The sequence below is a fragment of the Neovison vison genome, chromosome 7, assembly GCF_020171115.1.
Source record: "Neovison vison isolate M4711 chromosome 7, ASM_NN_V1, whole genome shotgun sequence".
NCBI classification, from domain to species: domain Eukaryota; kingdom Metazoa; phylum Chordata; class Mammalia; order Carnivora; family Mustelidae; genus Neogale; species Neogale vison.
Window position 1 is genome coordinate 150,975,808 of NC_058097.1, and position 26,074 is coordinate 151,001,881.

Genomic DNA, 26,074 nt, shown 5'->3' on the forward strand with positions numbered 1-26,074 from the left:
CTGTAAGCATGCTTTCAGTAAAGTGGGCAGAATAGTGAGTAGCTGCCTCACGACCCATTGTCAGATACTGTATACAGAGTGCTTAACACATTGTGTGGTGCAGAGTAGGCTTCTAGTGAATTCGTTACTATCTTTTTAAGATTTTATTTTTAGGGGTACCTTGGTGGTACAGTCAGTTATGTGTCTGATTCTTGGTTTCAGCTCAGTCCATGATCTTAGGGTGGTGAGATCAAGGCCTGCATTGGGCTCCTTGCTCAGCACAGAGTTGGCTTGAGATTTTCCCTCGATCCACTCTGTCCCTCTAGCTCGTGGTCTCTCTCTCAAATAAATAAATCTCTGTCAAATAAATACATAAAATCTTAAATATATATATACACACACACATATATATATGTGTGTATATATATATGTATATACATATATATATATGTGTGTGTGTATATATATTTAAGATTTTATGTATTTATTTGACAGAGATCACAAGCAGGCAGAGAGGCAGGCAGAGAGAGAGGGGGAAGCAGGCTCTCTGCAGAGCAAAGAGCCCGATGCGGGGTTCCATCCTGGGACCCTGGGACCATGACCCAAGCCGAAGGCAGAGGCTTTAACCCACTGAGCCACTTAGGTGCCCCATATATATATTTTTAAGTAATCTCTCCACCCAGTGTGGGGCTCAAGCTTACAGCTCTGAGATCAAGAGTTGCAGGCTCCACTGACTGAGCAAGCCAGGTGCCCCCACTATTAGTTTTTATTGCTATTTTTAAAGAACCCAACTCTGCCACTTATTAATCCTATAACCCTAGGGCAAGGCACTTAATATCTGAGCTTCAGATCTTGTTCTGCAAAAGGATAGTAATAGCTACCTCCCATATCTGTCTGGTGGATTAGGAATTCAGAGAGGACCCGGCACAGTCCCAGCCTGGTTTAGTGGACAGTGGGAGGAGGGGGTGGGGGACGGGGGTGGGGGACGGGGGTGGGAGGTGCTATGGCTGCTGCTGCTATTGAGGCCCAGGCAGGCTGGGGGGGTGGGGGAGAGATATGTGTGTGTGTGTGTATACACACACACACACACACACATATAAAATATGTTTGTGTGTATATGTGGTATTTATATATATTTTATACTTATATATATTTATGTTTATAGTTTATATTTATACATTTATATTTTTTCAGGAAGTTTTTTAAGATTTTATTTATTTATTTGATAGAGATACAGCAAGAGAGAGAACAAAAGCAGGGGGAGTGGGAGAGGGAGAAGGAGGCTTCCTGTCGAGCAGGGAGCCCAATGTGGGTCTGCATGCCAGGACCCTGGGATCATGACCTGAGCTGAAGACAGACGCATAACGACTAAGTCACCCAGGCACCCCAAGATTTTTAAAAAAGATTTATTTATTTTAGAGACCGCATGAGTAAGGAGGGGGTAGGGGCAGAGGAAGAGAGAGAATCTCAGACTGACTCCCCATTGAGCAGGGAGCCTGATGTGGGGCTTAATCTCAGGACTCTGAGATCATGATCTGAACTGAAATCAAGAGTTGGATACTTGACTGAGCCACCCAGGCATGGCTGGGGATTTTTTTAAGCTGTTGCATGTTTGGATAATCTGGGAGCCAAGACTTGTCTGAGGAAGGGTATACAGTAAGGAGGTTTTTTTTCTTAAGTAAGGAAATTTTGAAGTAAACTTAGTGGCCTGGAAGAAGAAATTAGCAGGTCACATGACTTAATTCAGCCATGAAATTAGGGCTAGAAAATCAGGTCCCTCATGATCCCAGGTCCTTGGTTTCTGAGTTTTTCCCAAGGTCAGGGCAAAAGGAGATCTTGGTAACAGCGTGATAGGGCTCCATATGTTGTTGGTAACCTAGTACTTATTCCACCTTTGTTCACAAAGGCTCTTGTTTATTCTCAGAAATGCCTTGAAGAGAAGAATGAAATCCTTCAGGGAAAACTTTCACACCTGGAAGAACATTTGGCCCAGATGCGGGAGAATCCAACCCGGGAGAAGGGCGAAGTGTTGGGCGACGTCTTGCAGGTAGGAATGCACAGGAGCAGTGGGGAAGACCCGCATACCGCATTTGGTGTGGACCTGTGTTTGCTACAGTTAGATTCCTGTTCATTAGTTCTCATAGGTGCTCTGGTGATGGAGGAGTCATGCTGATCCTCATCTGTCTCTTTATCTCACCAGCTGGAAACCCTGAAGCAAGAGGCAGCCTCTCTTGCTGCAGACAACAGCCAGCTCCAAGCCAGGGTGGAGGCGCTGGAGGCTGAGCAGGGCCAGCGAGAAGCCAAGCTGCTAGCCGAGCGGGGCCATTTTGAAGAAGAAAAGCAGCAGCTGGCTGGCCTGATTGCTGAGCTGCAGGGCTCCCTGTCCAACCTCAGCCAGGCGAAGGAAGAGCTGGAACAGGCCTCTCAGGCGCAGGGGGCCCGGCTGTCTGCCCAGGTAGCCACACTGACTTCTGAGCTCACCACCCTCAACACCACTCTCCAGCAGCAGGATCAAGAACTGGCCAGCCTGAAGCAGCAGGCCAAACAGGAGCAGGCTCAGCTAGCAGAGACCCTCCAGCAGCAAGAACAGGCCTCCCAGGGCCTTCGCCAGCAGTTGGAGCAGCTGAGCAGCAGCCTGAAGCAAAAGGAGCAGCAGTTAGAGGAAGCCGCCCAGGAGCAGGAGGCAGCCAGGCGAGACCATGCCCAGCGACTGGCCGCTGCTGCCGAAGAGCGGCAGTCTTCTTTAAAGGAGAGGGATTCGGCCCTCCAGCAGCTGGAAGCGTTGGAGAAGGAGAAGACTGCCAGGCTGGAGGTACTGCAACAGCAACTTCAGACCGCTAATGAAGCCCGGGACAGTGCCCAGGCCTCGGTGACTCGGGCCCAGCGGGAGAAGGCAGAGCTGAGCCAAAAGGTGGAGGAACTCCATGCCTGTGTTGAGGCAGCCCGCCAGGAGCAGTGTGAGGCCCAGGCCCAGGTGGCAGAGCTAAAGGCCCAGCTGAGGTCTGAGCAGCAAAAAGCAACCGAGAGAGAAAGGGTGGCCCAGGAGAAGGGCCAGTTCCAGGAGCAGGTCCGGGCTCTTGAAGAGTCCTTGAAGATCAGCAAGGGCAGCCTGGAAGAGGAGAAGCGCAGGGCCTCAGACGCTCTGGAAGAGCATCAGCGTCACATCGCCAAGCTGGAGGCAGAGACCCGGTGTCTGGTGGAACAGCATAAGCAGGAACGGAAGGAGCTAGAAGAAGAGAGGGCTGGGCGCAAGGGGCTGGAGGCCCGATTACGGCAGCTGGGGGAAGCCCATCAGACCGAGATGGAAGCCCTGCGGCGGGAGCTGGCAGAGGCCGTAGCTTCCCAGCGTGAGGCAGAGGGTGAGTGTGAACAGCTTGCCAAGGAGGTGGCCACCTGGCGCGAGCGGTATGAGGACAGCCAGCAAGAGGAGGCCCAGTACGGTGCCATGTTCCAGGAACAGCTGATGACCCTGAAGGAGGAATGCGAGAAGGCCCGCCAGGAACTACAGGAGGCCAAGGAGAAGGTGGCAGGGATCGAGGCCCACAGCGAGCTCCAGATCAGCCGGCAGCAGAATGAAGTAGCTCAGCTTCGTGCCAACCTGGCTAGAGCCCTCCAGCAGGCCCAGGAGAAGGAGGTCAGGGCCCAGAAGCTTGCAGACGACCTCTCTGTTCTGCAGGAGAAGATGGCTGCCACTGGCAAGGAGGTAGTCCGCCTGGAGGCCTTGGTGCGCAAGGCAGGAGAGCAGCAGGAAACAGCCTCCCGTGAGCTACTCAAGGAGCCCCCGAGGCCAGGAGACAGAGGGTCCGAGTGGCCGGAAGAGCAGCAGGGACGCCAGTTCTGCAGCACGCAGGCAGCACTGCAAGCCATGGAGCGGGAGGCCGAGCAGATGGGCAGTGAACTGGAGAGGCTGCGGGCTGCTCTGATCGAGAGCCAGAGCCAGCAGCGGGAGGAGCGAGGGCAGCAGGAGAGGGAGGTGGCACGCCTGACCCAGGAGCGGAGCAGGGCCCAAGCTGATCTTGCCCTGGAGAAGGCCGCCAAGGCAGAGCTGGAGATGCGGCTGCAAAATGCCCTCAATGAGCAGCGTGTGGAGTTTGCGACCCTGCAGGAAGCCCTGGCCCATGCCCTGATGGAAAAGGAAGGGAAGGACCAGGAGCTGGCCAAGCTCCGTGGGCAGGAGGCAGCCCAGAAAACAGAGCTGGGGGAGCTTCAGCAAACTGTGCAGCGACTGAAGGAACAGCTGGCCAAGAGAGAGGAGGGGCGCCAACAGTCTCTGGGGCCGGCCATTGGAGAAGACTCTTCTGGGTCAGGAGGAGCACAGTCGGAGTCTACTGGAAAGAGTGAGCGAAAAGGCCCTGAGCTCGAGGCTCTGCGGGCTGAGGTGAGTAAGCTGGAGCGGCAGTGCCGGGAGCACCAGGAGAAGGCCTCTGGCCTGGAGCGTAGCCTGGAGTGTGAGCGTGCCTCCCGCGCGGAGCAGGCCGGTGCCCTGGAGGCGTTGCAGGGCCGGTTAGAGGAGAAGGCCCAGGAGCTGGGGCGCAGTCAGGACACCTTAGCCACGGCACAGAGGGAGCTGGCCACCCTCCGTGCCAAGGCCCAAGACCATAGCAAGGCTGAGGATGAGTGGAAAACCCAAGTGGCCCGGGGCCAGCAGGAGGCTGAGAGAAAAAACAGCCTCATCAGCAGCCTGGAGGAAGAGGTGTCCATCTTGAACCGCCAGGTCCTGGAAAAAGAGGGGGAGAGCAAGGAGTTGAAGCGGCTGGTTGTAGCTGAGTCAGAGAAGAGCCAGAAGCTGGAGGAGAGGCTGCGCCTGCTCCAGGCAGAGACCACCAGCAACAGCGCCAGGGCCGCCGAACGCAGCTCTGCTCTGCGGGAGGAGGTGCGGACCCTCCGGGAGGAGGCCGAGAAACAGCGGGTGGCTTCAGAGAGCCTCCGGCAGGAGCTGGCCTCGCAGGCAGAGCGAGCGGAGGAGCTGGGCCAAGAACTAAAGACGTGGCAGGAGAAGTTCTTCCAGAAGGAGCAGGCCCTCTCTGCCCTGCAGCTGGAGCATACCAGCACCCAGGCCCTAGTGAGCGAGCTCCTGCCCGCTAAGCACCTGTGCCAGCAGCTACAGGCTGAGCAGGCAGCTGCCGAGAAACGCCATCGTGAGGAGCTGGAGCAGAGTAAGCAGGCAGCTGGAGGGCTGCGGGCAGAGCTGGTGCGGGCCCAGCGGGAGCTTGGGGAGCTGGGGCCCCTGCGGCAGAAGGTGGCAGAGCAGGAACGGGCGGCGCAGCAGCTGCGGGCTGAGAAGGCCAGCTATGCAGAGCAGCTGAGCATGCTGAAGAAGGCTCATGGCCTGCTGGCAGAGGAGAACCGGGGGCTGGGGGAGCGTGCCAGCCTGGGCCGGCAATTTCTGGAAGTGGAGCTGGACCAGGCCAGGGAGAAGTATGGCCAGGAGCTGGCAGCTGTGCGAGCTGACGCGGAGACCCGTCTGGCTGAGATGCAGCGGGAAGCACAGAACACTGCCCGGGAGCTGGAGGTGATGACTGCCAAGTACGAGGGTGCCAAGGTCAAGGTTCTGGAGGAGAGGCAGCGGTTCCAGGATGAGAGGCAGAAACTCACTGCCCAGGTAAGATGCCCAGCTCAGCCTTGCCCACAGAGATCAGACCTGAGAGAAGGGACGATGTTCCCTTCTGTCTTGGCTCCCCTCACTGGCAGGGTGGTTGGTAGAGTTCAAGTATCTTGCCCCCTACTGTCCTAAAGAAAGTATCAGTAGTTTCCTCCTCCCCGAAGGCTCTGTCCCTGGAGAGTGAAGTTGTGAAGTCTATCGGTTCTGTTCTAGAAACACAAAGTCCCAGGCAGGTATGCCTGCAGTGGAGACCCTAGAATTTCTGGGAACTAGAGTGAGCCAAATTGTCACTTTTTAAAAATGACTAGAAGTCTCGTTCCTTGGAGGAAAGTCTCAGAGCCTCAGTGAGATCAGCCTGGTGGCAGGGCTAGTGCCGTTCGGTCCCCATCTCACTCTGTCTCCATTGCCCCTCCCCCGCGCACAGGTGGAGCAGCTAGAGGTATTTCAGAGAGCGCAAACTAAGCAGGTAAAGCCTGGGGTCCCTGATAAGTGCTGGCTGCTTAAGCGGTGACCCGTCTCAGTGCATGACCCCAAGCTGCAGCTTGCCTCCGCCCGCTCCTGTTTGTGAACTGTCTGTGAACAGGGCAGGGTCAAGCCATGGAGTCCAGGCCCGGGCTGCCCAGGAGTGCGGTGTGCTGGGCCCTCTCCTGGGCCTCTTCCCACCCAGTCCAGGTCGGCGTCCCCATCCTTCTGTCCCTTCATCTTTCCCATGTCTGAACTGGTGACTGGCATTCCTTGGGATTCCCAAATCTCCAAGTTCCATTCCCAGCTTGGGTCCAAACTAAGAGGAATGGCAGAGTGACTGTGGGCCTCGTTTCACACAAGCAGCCCCGACAGGTCAGGGAGGGTTGTGAGCGTTGGGACACCTGCCTCTCATCCTCTGGGGCTTTAACCCTGAGCGTGAACTAGAGCTGTCTGGGAGCAAGAAGGCCAAGCCCCATGGGAGACAGGAGGTGGCCCAGCCTGGGTGCTGGGCCCTCACAAGGATCTCCCTGCACTTCCCTGGCCACTGAGGCCGTTGGCTGGTGCCTAGCGGGGGCACCCTTTCTCCACCACCCTTCCTCCTCAGTCACTTCCGGTCCGCTGAGGAATCGGGCCCTCCTCTCCTTCCATCGCAGCCTCCAGGGAGCCTGAGGTGATGGGGACAGTCACACTGAAGAGCAAACAGGCAGCAGTGGAGCTCTTGCCTCTTTGCAGTTCCTCCAGGGCCTTGAGCCCCTGGAACACCTGGAGGAGCCAACAGTGCTCGTGCTGTTTAGGCTCCCTCTAGACCCCTCCCTCCCTCTGCTCCTCTTTCCTGTGGGAGTGGGGTGGGCTTGGGGTAGAAGGGCTGCCCACCCTCCCCACCTTGTCTGGCAGTCTGCTTCCCAGTGCTAATCCCAGTGGCCATGTTGCTAGCTCCAGCCGACAGCCCATGCAGTTTGGGAAGAAGTCTGAGTATCTGTGGCCCTTGGCAGTTTTTGGGAGAAGTGCTGGGTATTCACTAGAATTATAGACTCAGTCCCCCGTTCCTGTCCCCAACCTGGGAAGGTTGGGGCTGGGAATAGTGGCAGTAGTAGGGTGGTAATGGGATGTCAGCTCCCCAGATTCCGTTCTGAATCTTGAGGCTGCAGGACTCTGGCAGGCCTGTCTCTGCAGCCTGGGGACAGAGGCAAGCGTGGGCAGATGGCTCGGGCAGCCCCTGCATATTGGGTCACCTCACTCTGGTCCTGCCAACCAGTCCAAGCAGCAGGCTGTTCCCTAATTGGAGGCCAGAGAAAGGACCAGAGTTTCTTCTAGGAACACTGGGGATTTATCTGGGGAAAGCTCCTGATTTCTCAGGACAACCAGGGGAAGGCCTCCTGAATCTTGTCTTCTCTTCCTCCCCTGCTCCAGGTGGAAGAACTGAGTAAGAAGCTAGTTGATCATGACCAAGCCAGCAAGGTGCAGCAACAGAAGCTGAAGGTAGGACACGGTGGGGGTGTGGGTCATCCTCCCTCAGCCTCAGAGTGAGGAAGGGGAAGGGATGGCTCTCTGTAAGCCCTCAGGTTATGGTGGGTGTGGGGGCAGAGGAGGACCTTACAGTCTTCCCTCTGCCTGTGGCTCAGGAGCCCTTGCTTGTGCCCCCTTCTTGGAGCTCTTGAGGGAAGATGAGAATGACTCCCATCCCTCAGATCTTCATTCTGCACTACAGTAGCTCCTAGTCCTGTGTGGTTTAACTAATGAAAAATTCAGCTTCTTAGTCGCGCTAGTCTCATTTCCCTTGCTTAGTAGCAAGGTATAGCTAGAACTGCCAAATTGGACAGGGCAGATACAGACCATTTCTATCACTGTAGAAAGTTCTTTGGCTAGCACTGCTCTAGACAGCTTAACCTTGAGGAGTGTTCTCAACATTTATATTACAATGCAACTTAATATTTGTTTAAAAGACTTCATTTATTTGACAGAGCATGAGGCACATAAGCAAGGGGGAGCCGCAGAGGGGAGGAAGAAGCAGGCTCTCTGCTGAGCAGGGAGGCCGATGTGGGATTCAATCCCAGGACCCTGGGATCGTGACCTGAGCTGAAGGCAGGCTCTTAACCCACTGAGGCACCCAGGAGTCCCAGCAACTTAATATTCTTTTTTTTTTTTTTTTAATTGATAGATTTAAAAAAAAAATTTTTTTTAATTTTTTATAAACATGTATTTTTATCCCCATGGGTACAGATCTGTGCATCGCCAGGTTTACACACTTCATAGTATACTCACCATAGCACATACCCTCCCCAATGTTCATAACCCCACCCCCCTTCTCCTGACCCCCCTCCCCCCGCAACTTAATATTCTTAATACTTACAGTAGTGTCATCTTCTTTGGTTTAGTATCTGCTTTTTTGCAGTTCAGGCTTCACAGCTTTTATCAGGGGTAGAGGAATTAGGTGCCACTGGCCTTGGGGCTCACTAAAGCTCTGGGTTTTTTTTTTGTTTTTGTTTTTTCCTCAAGATTTTATTTATTTATTTGACAGACAGAGATCACAAGTAGGCAGAGAGGCAGGCAGAGAGAGAGGGGGAAGCAGGCTCCCTGCCGAGCAGAGAGCCCGATGTGGGGCTCGATCCCAGGACCCCAGGATCATGACCTGAGCCAAAGGCAGAGGCTTTTAACCCACTGAGCCTCCCCGGCACCCCAGTTCTGATGGGTCACAGGATTGGTGGGAGCTGAGCTTTGTTTCCCTCAGGTCCCCTCCATGATAATTGTGTGATAAACATGCTTATCAGGGTGCCTGGGTGGCACAGGAGGATTTAAGTGTCCGCCTCTTGGTTTCAGTTCAACACAAATTATACTGATCACTCTTGGGATACTAACAGTCTGATCTCCATCAGAAGTAGGGCATCACGTTACCTCGCTTCCCTCCTTCCCATGATTATTGATGTGGGTCTGAGTATAATTTGAGATCAGCTCTCCAATATCTCCTGAGCTTTTCAAAAGAGTAGTTTTGGCTAGAAAGGGAGTACAGAATAGTAAATATGCCAGCATCATTGGTAAGATGTCATTTAATTTCTCTTGACTATGGTTAGCTGAGAAGTCTGCTCACAATGGTTTGATGAGGTAAATTGAAATAATTGCTCCATTCTAACATGGGAGAACATGAGCACAATAAGTGGAGATATCAAACTCACAATCCAAATAAGTAGCAGAAATTTGAGCAAGAATTGATTCAAAAGAAAAACAAATCTCAGTCTTGCGCAGAAGCCCCTGCAATGTTCTCATGGCTGACACAGGCTGCATTAATAATACCAGCAAGACTTAGCAGTATACGCAGATGTTCTCTAACATTTCTATTATATATTCACCAGGCAAGGAGTGCATTTTCCCTTTTTTAATTTCAGTTCAGGTTGTGATCTCAGGGTCATAAAAATGAGTCCCACGTTGGGCTCTGCACTCAGTGTGGAATCTGCTTGAGATTTCTCCCTCTGGCCCTCCCGCTCATATTTTCTCAAATACATAAATAAATCTTAAAAACAAACATACTGGGGCGCCTGGGTGGCTCAGTGGGTTGAGCCGCTTGCCTTCGGCTCGGGTCACGATCTCAGGATCCTGGGATCGAGCCCCGCATCGGGCTCTCTGCTCAGCGGGGAGCCTGCTTCCTTCTCTCTCTCTGCCTGCCTCTCTGCCTGCTTGTGATCTCTCTCTCTGTCAAATAAATAAATAAATAAAATCTTTAAAAACAAACATACTGGGGCGCCTGGGTTCAGTCAGTTAAGCAACTGCCTTTAGCTCGGATCACGCTGAGCAAGGAGCCTGCTTCTCCCTCTCTCCTTACGTGTGCTCACTCTTATTTTCTCTGTGTCTCTCTCTGAAATAAATAAAATCTTAAACCAAAACCCAGATGCTTATTCTCCATTTGGGGGCCTTCCTGGGGCTCGGAGATGTAGGCGAGGTAGGGCCAGCTAGTCCAGTGTCTGCTGCGAGCTAAGCACTCACTGGCATTGCAGAGGGACCAGGAGCTGGATGTGGGCCCTGCTCCCGAGGAGTCTGTGGTCTGGATAGGAGACAGTGCAGTATTATAAATGAGCCCCCACGGGCCCTGGAGTCGGGTGGACCAAGGTTCAACTCTTACTGTGCTTTATGATCCTCGTCAGTATGTTTACATCTCTGAGCTCAGTTTCTTCATCTCTGAAATGGGGATGAAGTTACTTCCCACAGTGGTTTTGAGGTGGAAAAGAGTTCACAGGTCCTCAGAGAGCTCATGTGCCAAGTGTCTAGCTCCATGCTCTGTAACCAAGTGTTTCTGAGGCTCAGTCTCTGTTGGGGAGTAGGGAGTCTCCTTGGGGAGACTACTCATGGAGAATGAGATGGTTTGTGCCTGGTCACCAAGAAGGCAAAAATAGGGCTGTCAGAACTCTGCCAGAAATGGCATTAGCTGGACAGGGAAAGCTCCTGCAGAATGTGGACCTTGACAGGATATATGGTATGTCCGTTTTAGGTGGGAGTTGTGAGCAGGGGTAAAAGGATTTTTTGTGCATGTCCTGAGCGAGAATACAGGAGTCTGAAAATACCCACGGAGCCCAGGAGCCTAGGGCAAGTCAGTGATTTGGGTGGAGTGGACAGAACAGTCACCCTGATCAGCGTTTGTCATGCCTTCCAGGCCCAGGGAGGGGAGAGCCAGCAAGAGGCCCAACGCCTCCAGGCCCAGCTGAATGAGCTGCAGGCCCAGCTGAGCCAGAAGGAGCAGGCAGCTGAGCACTATAAGCTACAGGTGAGGCACCCCCAGCCCTGGACCACTGCCCCCCACCCCCCAGTCCCTGCCCCACCCCCACCACCCACCCGCCCTGTCTGCCCACGTAGATGGAAAAAGCCAAGACCCACTATGATGCCAAGAAACAGCAGAACCAGGAGCTGCAGGAGCAGCTCCGGGGTCTGGAGCAGCTGCAGAAGGAAAACAAAGAGCTGCGTGCTGAAGCGGAACGGCTGGGCCGGGAGCTGCAGCAGGCTGGGCTGAAGACCAAGGAGGCTGAGCAGACCTGCCGCCACCTCACCGCCCAGGTGCGCAGCCTGGAGGCACAGGTCAGTATCAGCTTGGACCGACTTCCTCATCACCCTTTTCTTGTTGGACCCCTATGACACCCCCCATCCCCACCTCCAGGCTGCCCCTGCCTGAGGCTTGTCTTCATGCTTCCTGGCCCTCTCCTTCTCAGGTTGCCCACGCTGACCAGCAGCTTCGAGATCTGGGCAAGTTCCAAGTGGCAACTGATGCCTTAAAGAGCCGGGAGCCCCAGACTAAGCCTCAGCTGGACTTGAGTGTGGACAGCCTGGATTTGAGCTGTGAGGAGGGGACTCCCCTCACCATCACCAGGTGAGGAGGCACCCTGCCACCCTCTTGTCCCCCGAGTGCCTGCTGTCAGGTTGTCCTGGCCACTGGGCCTCATAAGATAAAGATGTGGTCCCTTTGCCCTCTGGGAGCTTATTCATCAGGAAGTGTAAGGAAACCCGCGCACAGGTGGGATGGCATGTGCTTGTATAGGGCCCCATGGGAGTAAGAAGAAATGAGGGATCAGAAGGGGCTGCCTGGAGGCTGTCACTTCTGCTCAGAGTCTGCAGATGAGCCGAAAGTGTGTTTGCCTGGTGAACAGAGGGGAGCAGAGGGCAGAGGTTGAGAGAGCCTGGCTGTGCTGGCAAGTGAGGTAAGGAGGGCTGGCTGTGATCCCCGCTAGACCTGATCCTAAAGGCATTGAGGGACCTCAGAAGGGTCGGAAATGAAGCAGTATGTCGTCCAGTTTGCATCTGAGAAAGCTTTTCTCATAGCCAGTGAAGCCGACGCTACAGACACACCCAGAAAATATTAATGCATTTATTTACCCCTCACAATCCTCTGGGGTAGGTTCTGTGATTAAGTACTTTAACAGATGAGACTGGGGCATAGAGGGGCAGTCATTTGACCAAGGTCCCACAGTGGTAGAGGTAGGCTTGAACCCCTGCTTGTTGCCAGGCTCGTACCCCCCCTCAGGTGCCACTAAGTCTAGGTGAGAGGAGATGAGGCGGACTGGCCAAAGAGATGCGAGCGGACGGGGGTGTGGCTAGGCGAGCTGTTGGGTAGGATTGTGGCTGGGGGGGTGCCCAGCTGGAGGCTGCTCTTGTTCCCTGAAGTGGGTCATCCAGGAGGAACACTGTGGAGCTGGGTGTCCAGGGGGTGATGTCTGGGATAGTGGAGTCCCGGAGTTGCCAGTGTTAAGGAGCTCAGAGAGCCGTGGGAGTAGATGAGCTCACCCGGAATGGAGAGGGAAGGGAGGGCCTGGGGTGAGGGCTTTCCTGGTTACTTCTCAAAAATCAGAGAAAAAATGGGGTGCTTGACCTGGTCCGCTTGTAGTAAATGTAGGAGTTGGTAACTTTGGAGCAAAGGGATGAAGAAAATGCCTTTTCTACAGCAAGCTGCCTCGAACTCAGCCAGATGGCACCAGCATCCCTGGAGAGCCAGCCTCACCCATCTCCCAGCGCCTGCCCCCCAAGGTAGAATCCCTGGAGTCTCTCTACTTCACCCCAATCCCAGCTCGGGGTCAGGCCCCACTGGAGAGCAGCCTGGACTCCTTGGGGGACGTCTTCCTGGATTCAGGCCGGAAGACCCGCTCTGCTCGTCGACGTACCACGCAAATCATCAATATCACCATGACCAAGGTCAGGCTGCTGGGAGTGGGACTGTAAGCCAGTCATGCTCCCTTGCTCATAAGGGCATCTTCCCCATCGGGTCCTCACAGTAGCCTCCCAAGGCTGGCCAGACTGATTAAGCTGTATCTTAAGATCCCAAGAAACAAAAGGCCTCTTTTGTAGAAAAGTGCAGGGCTGGAATTGGATGCCTGTTGGTTTTAAGGCGGGTTTCTTTCCATGGGTAGCACTGACCCTGTGCAGGCTGAAGGGAGATAATGTGAAGTTATTGCCCAGCCCTGGGCCTCTAGCACACCACCTGGGTGGCTGAGATGCGTTGTGGCCATCCAGAGGCTGCCTGCCAGGCTGGGAACTCTGGCTGGTACTGTTCCCATATTCTGAGGAGTTTAGGGAGTGGGGAGGTACCTTTCATGCAGCAAAGGGTACCTCCTTTGTGTGCCCTTTGCTACCAAGAAGCTGGAGAACTGAAAGATGGGCAGGGTCATGGCCAGCTCGGGTTGAGGGGACAGTGGAGACGATAGGATGAGCCTGACTAGCCCAGGAGCCAAGCATTCCAGCCCTGGCTCTGCCACTTGCTAGCTGAGACCGGTAGGCCAATCCTTTATTTTTTTTACACTTTGATTCTAAACTGGTCTGATACACAACTCTGCCTGCCTGCCTTCAAAGCACAGTCAACAGGCAAGAGAAAATGGGTATGGCCTCAGCACCTTATGCAGGCTTCTTAGCAACAAGGCCCATTTCTTGCAGATATGCAGCTAAGGATCCCTACAAAGCAGTGTGGGAACATGGGCATTTTAGGAAGGGGAATAGGAGGCTGCTTTGTGGACTGTCAGGGCCCAACCCCACCGGATTAATTCTCTCTTCCAGAAGCTAGATGTGGAAGAGCCGGACAGCGCCAATTCATCCTTCTACAGCACCCAGTCCGCCCCTGCCTCCCAGGCTGGCCCACGAGCCACGTCTTCTACCCAATCTCTAGCCCGCCTGGGCTCTCCTGATGATGGCAACTCGGCTCTGCTAAGTCTACCTGGGTACCGGCCCACCACTCGCAGCTCTGCTCGCCGCTCCCAGGCTGGTGTATCCAGTGGGGTCCCTCCAGGTGAGGTGACCATAGGCCCTTGAAACACAGACCCTGGCACAGGAAAGGGACAAACTTCTAAAACCCTAAGGCTAATTACCTTCCAGTACCTTGCCTGCCCCTCTTCCCTATAGTCTCAGGGCCTTGTCTGTCCCTTAGGCTGCTCTTCATCTCAGCCTGGGTGAATGGGAAACATTCACACAAGGGGCCTAGGATTCCCAGCCTAATAGTGATGGTCAGCTCAGGTCCTCTGTTACCCCATCTCAGGGGGTAAGGGGTGCCAGAAGAGCTCTGCTGGGCCAGTGTTCTGTTCTTAGATTCTTTCTGAAGACTCTTGCCCTCCAGGACCCCCTAGGTCCTGGACCCCCAATTCCTGGTCCTCAGTTTCTCTAAGGTGTCACAGCCTCTGCGGAGGATATCCTTTGACCTCCCCAGAGGGAGAGTGGTGAGCCAGCCCCACGGCAGAAATGCCCTATGAGCCTCGCCCTGCGATCTGCAGCCCTGAGCACAGTAGGACTCTGAGGCCCCAAGCCTCATGTCCACGGGACAGGGGGACAGAAGTGGTGGACACAAAGGTTAGCAAGATGCCAGGACCAGGGGGTGACCCCCTGCTGTTCCCCTCACTCTTCCTGGCCTTCCAGTCCCACCTGCTCCTGTCTCCTGGCCCTCCACAGGAAGGAACAGCTTCTACATGGGCACTTGCCAGGATGAGCCCGAGCAGCTGGACGACTGGAACCGCATCGCAGAGTTGCAGCAGCGCAACCGGGTGTGCCCCCCTCACTTGAAGACCTGCTACCCCCTGGAGTCTAGGGTGAGCTCAGGCCCCAGGCCAGCTCCCCTCCTCCTCCCTTGGCAAGCCACCCCAGTACTAGTCACTTACCCTAGTACCCTGAGTCTCTGGCCTGCTGTAGAGGGTGACCTTATGCTTCCGTGGTCTAGCTGGCATAGAAGGGTTTGGGGTGAACTCCCTGTGGGCAGCCCTGAGTGTGTGGAGGTCTGCTCTGCCGCCTCCCGTGGCCATCCTGCAGGGCAAGAGTAGAGGAAGACAACGGCAAGGAGGCCTTCTGCCACAGAAGGCCTGAGCTGCCCTGCACAACAGGCCAGTGAGGAGTTCTGGGGGCAGTTCTGCCCCCCCTTGACCACTCCTTCTACCCCATGCAGCCTTCTCTGAGCCTGGCTACCATCACAGATGAGGAGATGAAAACTGGTGACCCCCGGGAGACCCTGCGCCGAGCCAGCATGCAGCCAGCCCAGATAGCTGAGGGCACAGGCATCACCACCCGGCAGCAGCGCAAACGGGTCTCCTCAGAGCCCCATCAGGGTCCTGGTACCCCAGAGGTAGGCAGCCCTGGCTACTTTTTGTTCTATCAGCTTGCCCAGTCTAGCCCAGCTCCCCAAATTTGAAAAGTGGACTAAAGGGGAGCCTTTGCTCTCCAAGGGCTTGATGCAGAGACACATGTCTGGCTTTGGATGTCAACTTCTCTTCCTCATAGTCTAAGAAGGCCACCAGCTGTTTCCCACGTCCCATGACTCCCCGGGACCGACACGAAGGGCGCAAACAGAGCACTACGGAGGCCCAGAAGAAAGCTGCTGCTCCGGCTGTTAAACAGGTTAGTACAGGGGGCTGGAGGGAGCCCCTGGGGAGGCCTTGGTGGCAGAGTGTGAGTGCAGCCCAGTTTTACAGCCCCTCCCTCCCCAACAGGCTGACCGCCGCCAGTCCATGGCTTTCAGCATCCTTAACACACCCAAGAAGCTCGGGAACAGCCTGCTGCGGAGGGGAGCCTCAAAGAAAGCTCTGTCCAAGGCCTCCCCCAACACCCGCAGTGGGACCCGCCGCTCTCCACGCATTGCTACCACCGCGGCCAGTGCCGCCACTGCCGCTGCCCTCGCTGCCGCCACTGCCACCCCTCGGGCCAAGGGCAAGGTGGAAGCACGGACCGGGAAGGGGGTGGTAGACTCTTAGGAAAGTGGGTGGAAGTGGGGTACTCCCCCAGGCCACCCTTCGGGAGGCTTCCGTGACAGGGCTTAGGCAGGCTGCTAGAGGTGGTTGCAAAGTGTGGGTGCCCCCTGCCTTGGTTACCTGCTGGTGGAGGAGAGGAGACTCCGGGCTGCTTGGGCATAGCTGGCTACTGAGAACCTGAAGGTAGAGGTGTCCGGGTCACTCCCAAGAAAGGGATCCTAGTTGGGGGCTTTGGGAGCTATGAGAGGCCTCCTTGAGCCATCTGGTATAGGCTGGCATCACATGTTTCCAGCTGTGCATGTGACTATGTTTCTCTCTTCCAGGCAAAGCACTAAAAGGCCAGGACCAGTGAGAGGCCCCCACCTGTGTCCTCAATGCCAACCTCGCCTGGTCCTTCTCCTTCTACTGTCCCTTTCAGTGCCTTCTCTCAGCTCCCAGGCCAACAGTGGCCAGACCCCTAGAGACAGTGATGCGTGCCCACACCCCGGCCTGGTACCTGGATCTTCACCAGAGCCTTCGCTAGGTGAACAGATGTGTCCTCAGAGTTGGCCCCGGAGGCCTGGAGAGTCTGGGTCTTCTCCCTACCTTGCCTCCTCATGTTTTCTTAGAGCGAAGTCACTTCTTCATCACAAACAGACTTGAGGCTGGCTTTTGAGTGGCTGGGCCCGAGGCCCAAGTCAGTCCTCCCCAGCCTCTGGATCCAGAAGGGACCATTGGAGGAGCAGGTCCTGGTCCCTGCTGCTCTTGGTGGCTGGGCCCACTAGGGCCCTGCGCTTTTTAAGTCCAGGACTGGGCACTGACCTAGTGGGTGCACCCATAGGTGCTCCCATCCACCCAAGGGCTTGGATGCCCAGAAGATCCTTTTTTCCAGAACAGATGGGCCCCGCGCCTGGGTGCGGCAGCAGGGGCAGGGGGCAGCCTTCAGCTGCAGCTCATCCCCCACCTTCCCCAGACTTAACACTGGGATGGGATTTGGAGTGATAGGAAGGTTTTTAAGGGCCAGGGATGGATCTTTTCTAAATGTTATTACTTGTAAATAAAGTCTATTTTTCTCCCTTAGGTACTGAGTGGTCTTGATCTGTGCAGGAAAAGGGAAATTTCGGCCTTTTTAGAGCACATCTTTGTCCCTGCCAAGTTTTCCCAGCTATGTACCTTCTCTCCAATCCTTTCTCCTGGCCTTGTCTTTACATTCTGAGTAACAGTCCGTCTCTTCCCACACTCCCTCTTGGGATGAGCCAAGTTCTGTAAGTGGAAGGACGGCTTAAATAACAGGCAGATGTCACACCTCCAGTGAAAAATCATTTATGCACGCCCACTGTGGGCCCTGCTGGGTGTGACAAGGATGAGAAGCAGCATTTAGCCCATCCCTTCCCTGCAACAGTCTGTTAGAGGGAGGCCTGAGCTGCAAGAGCGTGTAGACCCCAGGGAAGAGGCGACGACTCAACCAGGCTTGGGAATTCACCTGTCGCGATGACAAGGCAGAGGTGACCTGCTGGAGGGTGGGGCTGCTTGAGTAGAAGGCAGACCGGTCTTCAGCCCAGCCTGGGGGAAGTGAAGGTAGACAAGATCAGGCCCAAGGGTGGGGGACATCTCTTGATCACCTTCCTCTAGGCCATGCCTCCCCTGCCCGAGTCCCACTTGGGGAACAGTGGACAGTAGCGGGAGGCCACTCTGGGCCTAGCCCACCCTTTGCTCCCCAAACCGCTCCTCCTGTCCGTGGAAACCTTCCTTCTCAGGTTCCTCACCCAGAGCTGGGCCAGGATGACATGGCGCTGGGCAGTCTGGTCAAGATCAGCAAAGACACAAGAGAAGTTGGTGTTGAGCAGGGTGGGACTCCACTCCTCTAGCGCCAAGGTCCGCCGCAGCTGGATGCGTGCACCCTGGTACTCCCTGCTGCAGCAGAGGGCAGGAGGCCATGAGAGAGGACCACAAGAAGCCCCCTCCCCTCCTGCTGGCCTCACTGCTGCACCCCTCACCTGGTACTGCCCTCTCGCAGCCGACCTGGGAGGTGCTCAATGAAGGAGCCATTGCCCATCCAATAGAGGATGCTGAAGGTGGAGCGGCTGCAGGCGGTACAGGACAAGGTCAGCGTTCCATCTAGGGGACACGTGTGGCTGTTAGCTCTCCACAGGGCACACCCTCCCCTCTGTCATGCTGCCCTGCCTCCCAGGCCCCACAATTCAGGAGCCTGGAGTGCTGCTGTGAATACACCCAGGTGGGAAAGTCTGCTAATGGGGAAGTGTGGTTGTCTACAGGGAGACTCAGGGCTGAACAAGAGGAAATCTGGGGATGGGTCCTTGGTTCAGGTGAACACTCCCTCTGAGCCTGTTTCTTCAGGATGACCTTTCCTGCTCTGGTGACTCTAGGAGCCCTGGCCAAGGAGGCAGCGGCAGGAGGCCACTGCTCCTCTGGGGTAGCCAGAGACCAAGGGGGCTGGGCGGGGGAGGGAGCAGGGAGCAGGCTGGGCCTTGGGGCATACTGCAGTCAAGGCTCTAGGAGTCCTCTGACGATCCTTATGGTGGAATTCTCTCCATCCCACTGGATAAGGAGCTGGGCCCTAAACCCACACTCATGATGCTGGGTGGGAGGGAACGTGCTGAATGCTCTGGCAAGCTGGCCTAGCTGTGGGGCTACATGGCAGCAGGTTGGGATAGGGTGCAGCTCAGGAATCAATCCCACCCTTGGACCCTCTGTGCCCACAACCCACCCCAGACCACTGTGTTCTTTTGGGCTCCCATCAAAATTGCTCCTTACTCAGTACGATTTCCATTTCTGGCCAGGTCACCTCCAATGCTGGGCACCGCTTAGCTCTTGGGAGCCAGGAGGGGCAGGGGTCCTTTGTGACCCCAGCTGAGGCAGTGGCAGTGGCCTGAGGTACAGGTGTGGCTCCAACCAGGTGACAGATCATATGGGCACACAAAAGCAGGACTGGCAAAAGGCTGCGATCTAAGGGCAGGACAGTCACAGAGGTCAACCGCTGTCTGACTGCCAGGCATGGTCGATATCCTGGCCTGGATGCAACTCTGGCCCAGAGATTCCTGGGCTCGGCCCAGGGCATTGGAGGAGCAGAAGGGGTCCTGAGGCCCTACCCACATCATGGCCCTTTTCTAATGGAGGGCAGGGACATGTTGGACTGCAGCCAGAACCATAGCACCCAGACAGAGGCTGAAAGCCATAACACAACAGCAGAATGGAGTCCCCCCCCGCCGCCGCCCCACTCCCCAGGGGTAAGGCTCACCCGCAGCACTCCCTTCTGTTCTCAGACCTCATCCTGCCCGCCCAGGCCAGCCCCAGGTCCCACCTGGTGTCCAGTTCTGTCCCATGGTCTTGATGGATGTGTCAGGAGCTGGCGTGCCTGGTTCTATTTATCTGTAACAACTTCCTCTCTGGGGCTGGTGGGGGAGGAGAACGTCAATCAACTACTTCTCTCAATTTCTCAGTGGCTCGATCCTAGCCATTTCCAGGGGCCTGCCCTTCCTGGGGGTTCCATAGCCCTCCCTTGGTCTGAACTCTAACGGGCTGCCAGGTACTGCTGTTTACTTACGGCAGGCATCCAGCACAGGCTGGGGCTCTTTCAGCACTTGGCAACAAAGCTGAAGACCATCCAGTGACAGTCCTCCCCACACCAGCTCTTAGTGTCATTAACATTATGCTAAGTGTGCCCTAACCCCTTTGTTACAGGGATGGAGAAACGGAACCACACAGGGGCCAGGGACTTACCCCGTCGCAGAGAGAAGCAAAGCCTTCTTCTCTGGAGCTGGTTCTGGGAAGGGCAGAATTAGTGAAATCCTTCTGGGAAAGCATTGTCCCCTCTCCCCTCTATTTCACTTTCGCTTGTCTGCAAGCACTGAATTACTAACAGAGGTTACACAAGCATGACCCCAGCCTGTACACTGTACCTTTTCTGGAGCCGAAACTCATGCTGGCTGGAAATCTGCTAACTCCCAGGTTCCTCTACTCTCCTGATTATATCAGACTGGGTCTTTAATGCCTGCTCAGCATCACCCTCCCAGGGGCACAGATGGGATGAACCTCATGAGTCTCTCCCAGGTGGATTCTTCCATCCCAGCCCAGGGTCAGGGCTTCGGCGGCCACCTTTGCTTTTCAGAACCACGTGTCTATGTAAGCAGGCCTCACGTATTTTCTTTCATATTAACACCACTATTCAAGTGGTTAACTCTTCTAGGCACTGGGGACTAAGTTGGATCACTTTGACCATTTCAGTCTCAATGTCACTGTCACTCAATGACCAACCTGTCATCCTGGTCATTCTCAGGCGCCCTACTCCCTCCAACCACCGACCCCCCACCCCACAAAGCCTCCTCTCTTCTCTCATCCCACCCATCCCATCTCTTGGTCAGAACTACAGGTCTGGGTCCACTAGGAAGACTAGGTTTCCCCCTACCTGGCTCTCGAGAAGCTCCGAACAGCCCTCTTCTTCAGAATCCCTGCTTCTTGAAGCTCCAGTCAGTCCAGCTATGTCCAGCCCCGCTTGGGCCATGCTGCGGGAACTGTGCTGACAGCATTCTTTGGCCTTGTGTGCAGGAATCTCTCAGAGCCAGGCTGAGGCCTTGGAACACGAGCTGGAGTGCTGGCCCTAAAAGGAGGGGAGGGCACTTCCCGGGGAAGAGGAGGAGCAAGCAGCCTAGTGCCAACTCCAGCAACAACAGAGCTATAGAAATGCACAGTCTGGTGGCTGACGGGACAAGCGGAGCTGGGGCTGTGGCAGGGTCAGGACTAGGGTGAGGTGTGAGAGGCAGCGGGGATGCCAAGCTGGAGGAGGCACTCACGATTGGGGTCGTGCTCGTGTCTGTGGAGGCAGAGTGGACCAGGACTGGTGACCCAGGCCACACACAGATCAAGCATGAAGGGTAAGACCCAAGTGTCCGAGGTTTGTGGTCTCTGTGATCAGGGGTCTGGGATGCCAGGGACAGAGCCAGGGAAGCCAGGAGATGGAACTAGATTTGGAGGATGCATCATAAACTCCTCCCCGGGAGTGCCAGTATCTCCAGCTGTTAGGCTAGGAGGCAAGGCTGCTTGGGGGCTTCTGAGATAGTCTTTTGGGGATGAGATTGGGGGATGTGATGGAGCGGAGACTAGACTCAGAGCAGAACCAAGACAAGAGTTGGGCTGTTGGGAGGACATGGGACTCAGACTTGCTGAAGTATGGAAAGAGAGCCTTGGACAGCCTGGTCTTGGCTTCTCACATGAGCCTGACCCATAGTGGGACAAGAGTGAAAGGACGATCCCTGCACCCTTCAACTGGTCCCCATTCCACTCTGAGGACGGGCCCACTGACATGAGCAGTGGGGGACCATGCAAAGCCACAGCTGGGTGAAAGAAGCTGAGGGTGGCCCATGAAAAGGGGTGTTGGTAGCAGGCAGGGCACTGACCTCACCTCAGGTGGTAAGGAGAGAGTCACCCAGTGATGCTCCAGGGCCCTTCTGTCACAGGACAGGAGTCTGGCATCCCACCATTCCCACGGATAAGGGGTGGGGCCAACCACCCCTAGGATCCAGCTTTCAAATGGAAACAGCAAAAGGCAGCAAAGGCGAGGCACTCCGGGGGACCCCAGGGAAGAATAAAGCAAGATGGAGGTTCAGCTTTCCAACCCAGCTCATGGAGCTTTATTCAGAATGGAGTGACAAGATCCTGCTTGGCTCTTGCTGCGCTTGAAGACAGGCCCTGCTGGGCCACATTCCCTAGGAACCCAGTGCTGAAGGCCCATGTTTGCCCTCCCACTTCCTTCAAAACACCTAGGGCCAGAGCTGGGGCCTACCTGGAACCTTTTTAGAACCCACACTTGCCTGGGCCTTGCCCTCTTCTCTTCATACCCACCACCACTCCTGTGGCCAGGCCCAGGCAGGACCCATGAACGTGGAAGTTGACCGAGGGATATTCCCTGGGCTGGGAATCCCCTGGCAGCTTCAAGGGAACACTGTCTGACGATAGGGAGAAGTCCTATCTGTCACAGTTCTACTGCCGCACACGAACAGACGCACATGCACACCCTCACGCAGGCTTTCCGGGAAGGAAGTGACGTGGCAGAGTGGCCTTTGGTGTGTGTCACCACTTCCGGGCTGAAGGGTCAGATTGCACAAGAGGCCTTCAATCACTGCTGCCAACAATAGTTCCCATGGCCCAACTACACACAGATAGACCCTGTTCTTCACTGGGGGCATGTTACCCAAACTGCTGCTGCTTTGGGTTTCCCCCACACAAATCCTCGGTGAACTGTGAGATCCCAGGGCATCCCTCCCTCCACTTGCATCAACCAGTCTATGGGTCCTGGACAAGGGAAGACAGAGTTGACACAACACCGACTGAGGGGCCCAAAAAGGGAGGAAGGAAGACACCTCACCCCCCATCAGTGTGTATCTGTGGTACCAGGCAGAGCCCATGGGCTCTCCCACTCTGAGTGAACCAGGCTGGCGCCCCACAGAGGGAAGGAAGGGCAGGGAGCAGGGGTGGGGCGGCTGAGGCTCTCAGCCAGAGATGAGAAGGCTCCTTTAAATCAAAAATGTGGCTCTGCCCCCGCCCTGCTCAAACAAGGAAGGCAAGGCCTGGAAGAGTTGGGGGCAATTCCTATGCTCCACAATAAAAAAGGTTTTTAAATATATTCATCAAAATAGTTTTCTTTTAAAAAGCCCCCACTGCTGACAGCCCCACTGGCTGGCTCTCCACCATCTCCCTCCCCAGCCCAGGCACAGCCAGAGGGGTACTGAGTGGCCCAAGTGCCCCTTTTGAGTCTTTCCCACTCAGATCATCTTGGAGGGCAGGGGGGAGAGTGCCCTGAGGTCCATAGCAGGCAGATGCTCTTCTTCCTGACTATTCCAGGCCCAGGACATAGTTGATGCCTTGTACCAGGCCAATGATGACAGGCTGCCAGGCTACCAAATATCGAAGCCAATCCAGCAGTTGCCCGTACATGACGTGAGGCCTCTCCCAGCTGTCAGTGCGTTAAAGAGGCTATGTGTCGGAGCTGCTGAGGCTGGCTCAGGGTTGGGTGAGAGGTTCTGCCTACACTCTCACCTGCTCCACAGAAATCAGCCTGCCTACAAAGAGAAGAAGCCCCCACCAGCCTCTCCATGTTAGGAGGAAGGGCTGAACCCAGAGATTGGGGGAAGGAGGTGAGAAGGGAAGGGTGGAGAAGTGAAACTAAGCTCCTGAAGACCAGCATGTGTAGAGAGCCTCCAATAATACCTTCTTAAAGATGGGCCTGTTGGTGTGAGAGCACACAGTCTGACACTGCTGTAAATTCATCTGTGCCAACGGCTGCAGGGACGTGGGCAGTGGGATAAGGTAACCTCAAGGGTTCTTGTAATGTCCCAAATGGTAGGTTTTGTAGGTCAAGGAAGGGGCCGAGTCTAGGGGCCAAGGCAGAAGGGAACAGGGAGCAAGAGGCTAGTCACAGGGATAACCCCTGGCAATCCCCACGTACCACCAAACACCAGGCCCTACTGAGGCTGAGCAGCCCCAGAGAGGAGTTCCCTTCCTTTCAGTTTCGAACTAAATTGCTGGGCAAGACAGGGAGTCTGGGAATCCAGCTCTGGGGAAAGGATTGACTAAACCTCATGACACTGCAGGGGAACCTTTCCAAAAGCATCAGAAAGAGCAGCCTGGCCTAGTCCCTGGGAACTGTGGGGAAGCCCCAAGCCTCTGCCTCACCATGGGGTTACTTAACTGTTCTTGAACTAGACCCTAGAAGAACCAAGCAAGGAACCTTAAGGGGACAGGCCAGAGCCTCTGGTTTGGGGGCTGTGGGAATGTGCTGGGAATGCAGTGGCCCCTGCCCAGCCTAGCTAGTAGTATCCAGGGGATAGGGAACCCTGCCACTCAGGGCAGCGGGGAGAGGGCAGGGAGAGACCTGGGCCGCGGGATCCCAAGGGTAGTGAAGGGCGGACCAGAGCAGTGACTGGGCAACTTCCAACAGACAGGTGATGAGGAGCAAGAGGAAGGTGAGGGAGGGCAGAATAGGGAGGGCCAGCAGGGTACAGAGGAGTAGCTCAGAGGAGCAGTGGTCCCGTGTTGAAAGGGGACAGAACAGGGAGTCTCTCAGCCAGCTTTGTACCCTGCGGGCTCTGCACAGGCATACGGCCAGTCTCCAGCCCCACAGGTCACAGGTGAGGCACCACTCATTGGTTATGTAACCTTGAATAGGTTTTCAACCTCTAAATCATTTCATTTTTAAAATGGAGGAGAATATTACTGATGTCATCAAGTCGCTAGAGAATGAAATGAGATGATATGGGCAGAGCACTTAACCCAGTGCCAGGCACAGAGGAAGCAAACAGTAAATGGGCTGCTACTGCTACCAATTTACCCTTAAGGGATCCAGAACTATGATGAGAATCTGAACTGTAAGTCCCACCTTTTCCACCCCCAAATTCCCTTGATCACAAACCAAATAGAACAGTGCGTATGTACCAGGGTAAAGGGTGGAGGGAGGAGGAAGGGCCCTGGGAGGACCCAAATGCAGAGTGACGCTGGCCAGGACTTTCTTCCCATTGCCCATTCCCAAACAAAGGATACGGGTTGCTGAACATCCTCTTGAGGTCTACCTTCTCTTTGCAGTAGGGACATGTCTGCTTCTTTCCCACGATGCACCAGCCACGGATGCAGAACTCGTGGAATCTGAGCATCACTGGTCAAGGGAAATGGTGGGCAGCCGGGATGGCACTCGAGCCCCCTGCTCGTGGTCAAGGCACCCAAGCACTAGCTCTGGAGAAAAGTTCAAATCCTGCCTTCCCCTCTTTTTAGCTGTATAATCTTGGGCACATCCCTTCTCTCTGACCCTGCTTCCTCACACGTGAAGTGAGGATAATGATCTCCATCTTACAGGGTGTTTATGGGGGAAAACGGAGATAATATACGGCACAGAACGGGAGCTGAGCAAGCACAGGATACGTACTGGAAATGTTATTCAGGAGGATTGAATTCTGACACCGAGGGAACCAGATAGAGGATGCTCCAACATCGGGGCCATGAGTGCAGCTTCAGGCTCCTTTCTGATTCAGCCAGGCTATAAACTGTACGTAAGCGTGGCTCCCAGGTGTGGCAAAGAGGGAAGGAGACCACAGTTTCCACTCCTGGCAGAGAGTCAGCTTCCCTGGCAGAGAACATCGCCCAAATGCCTGGCCTCTAGTGACTCTCCGGCACTGAAAGGTCTAGAGAGTATGCCAGGGTCATGGCTGCCCCCTCCCCTCGACTAGAATGTGCATGTGGCAGGAGAGATGAGGCCCAAGGGCTCCAGGCAGGATACACGTGATTGCAAGACAGCCTATATGTGTTCTCGATGATGCCCTCTTCACTGACATCCACAAAGATCTGCTGCCCACACACGGCACACACACTGTCCGAGAGGTGTTTGGTAGGCATGCCCGACTCGCTGTAGAACTGAGAGAGAAGAACAGGAGGAAAAGACAGGAAAGGTGTGAGAATCAGCCCAGGAGGATACCACCACAGAGGCCTATGTCTTCTCAAGAGGAGGCAAAGAGGGAGGGGGAGGCCCCACACCTATAGAACATCTTTTATATGCCAAATCGACCTCATCTTTGCTGGCTGGATGGGGAGAAAGGGACAGACCACAGATGGGTTGGGAAGTCAGATCTAACAGAAACCTGAGCCCTGGCCTGGTCAGCATCAGGGACAAGGAGATCAGGAGGTAGAAGGACTCAGAGTCGGTGATCAGGAGCTATGTCAGATAAGCCACTCTGTGGCCAGACTATACTTTCACTGGAGACAGACAACATCTCTTCTCTAAGATTCAAAACCGTCAGGTAATCTTGTGCAATGTGGGTTGGGGACAAGGGCATTCCCAAACACTTATGGCAGCAGCAAAAGAGGTTCAATCCTTTTGGATAGCATCTGGCATGATGTCTCAAACTGCCATGCCCTCTAACTGTTCATTAATGTCACTTCAAGTAGCTAAAGTAAAAATATCAAAAAAGCCTCATGTATACAGATATTCATTTAAGCATGATTTATAATTAAAGAAGTAAAGAGTTAAGCAATTTCTCCCAAAAGTTAAACAGAATTACCATATGACACAGCACGTCCATCCCAACTCATGACAACAAAGACTAAACACACACCTGTAAGCCAATACTCGCAGGAGCATTACTCACAACATCCAAAAGGTGGAAACAACCCCAGTGTCCATTAAAAGGTAAGGAGATAAAACAAAATGTGGTATATCCACACAATGGAATATTATTCAGTCATAAAAATCATGAAGCTCTGATACACGCTACAATGCATGAACCTTGGAAACAGTAGGCTAAGTGAAATGTCTAACACCAAAGGACAAATATTATATGATTCCATTTGATATGATAAAATA

The 26,074-nt window shown here is 54.7% G+C and overlaps 3 protein-coding genes across 9 annotated transcripts in view; 1 reads left to right on the plus strand and 2 right to left on the minus strand.

Moving 5' to 3' along the window:
- The window catches only part of NUMA1 (nuclear mitotic apparatus protein 1), a 78,569-nt gene extending 61,778 nt beyond the window's left edge, over positions 1-16,791 (plus strand). For 5 of the 6 annotated variants that reach the window (XM_044258610.1, XM_044258613.1, XM_044258612.1 and 2 more), the window contains exons 13-26: positions 1,904-2,026; positions 2,180-5,581; positions 6,006-6,047; positions 7,457-7,525; positions 10,686-10,796; positions 10,886-11,104; positions 11,236-11,393; positions 12,463-12,709; positions 13,565-13,793; positions 14,447-14,583; positions 14,934-15,110; positions 15,266-15,382; positions 15,475-15,696; positions 16,056-16,791. In XM_044258610.1, coding sequence (XP_044114545.1) covers positions 1,904-2,026; positions 2,180-5,581; positions 6,006-6,047; positions 7,457-7,525; positions 10,686-10,796; positions 10,886-11,104; positions 11,236-11,393; positions 12,463-12,709; positions 13,565-13,793; positions 14,447-14,583; positions 14,934-15,110; positions 15,266-15,382; positions 15,475-15,696; positions 16,056-16,067 — 5,265 coding nt within the window. In that variant the 3' untranslated portion in view covers positions 16,068-16,791. The remainder of the gene's footprint in view (positions 1-1,903; positions 2,027-2,179; positions 5,582-6,005; positions 6,048-7,456; positions 7,526-10,685; positions 10,797-10,885; positions 11,105-11,235; positions 11,394-12,462; positions 12,710-13,564; positions 13,794-14,446; positions 14,584-14,933; positions 15,111-15,265; positions 15,383-15,474; positions 15,697-16,055) is intronic. The other variant, XM_044258614.1, reaches the window with a different exon arrangement.
- Positions 16,792-17,018: 227 nt separating this feature from the next.
- LOC122912633 (interleukin 18 binding protein) lies at positions 17,019-21,243 on the minus strand. 2 transcript variants are annotated; one of them, XM_044258634.1, is made up of 7 exons: positions 20,138-21,243; positions 19,453-19,495; positions 19,034-19,124; positions 18,487-18,678; positions 17,709-17,829; positions 17,478-17,622; positions 17,019-17,274 (listed from the first exon to the last, which is right to left on the minus strand). In XM_044258634.1, exons 3-7 carry the CDS (start codon positions 19,053-19,055, stop codon positions 17,191-17,193), a joined length of 564 nt encoding a protein of 187 aa, XP_044114569.1. In that variant the 5' UTR covers positions 19,056-19,124; positions 19,453-19,495; positions 20,138-21,243; the 3' UTR covers positions 17,019-17,190. The 2 variants fall into 2 exon arrangements, with proteins under 2 accessions (XP_044114569.1, XP_044114567.1); XM_044258632.1 differs by having other exon boundaries at positions 17,478-17,625.
- Positions 21,244-21,330: 87 nt separating this feature from the next.
- RNF121 (ring finger protein 121) overlaps positions 21,331-26,074 on the minus strand; it is an 88,102-nt gene continuing 83,358 nt past the window's right edge. The window contains exons 7-9 of the mRNA XM_044258616.1: positions 24,995-25,128; positions 24,265-24,366; positions 21,331-22,681 (exon numbers count right to left, since the gene is read on the minus strand). Coding sequence (XP_044114551.1) covers positions 22,561-22,681; positions 24,265-24,366; positions 24,995-25,128 — 357 coding nt within the window. The 3' untranslated portion in view covers positions 21,331-22,560. The remainder of the gene's footprint in view (positions 22,682-24,264; positions 24,367-24,994; positions 25,129-26,074) is intronic.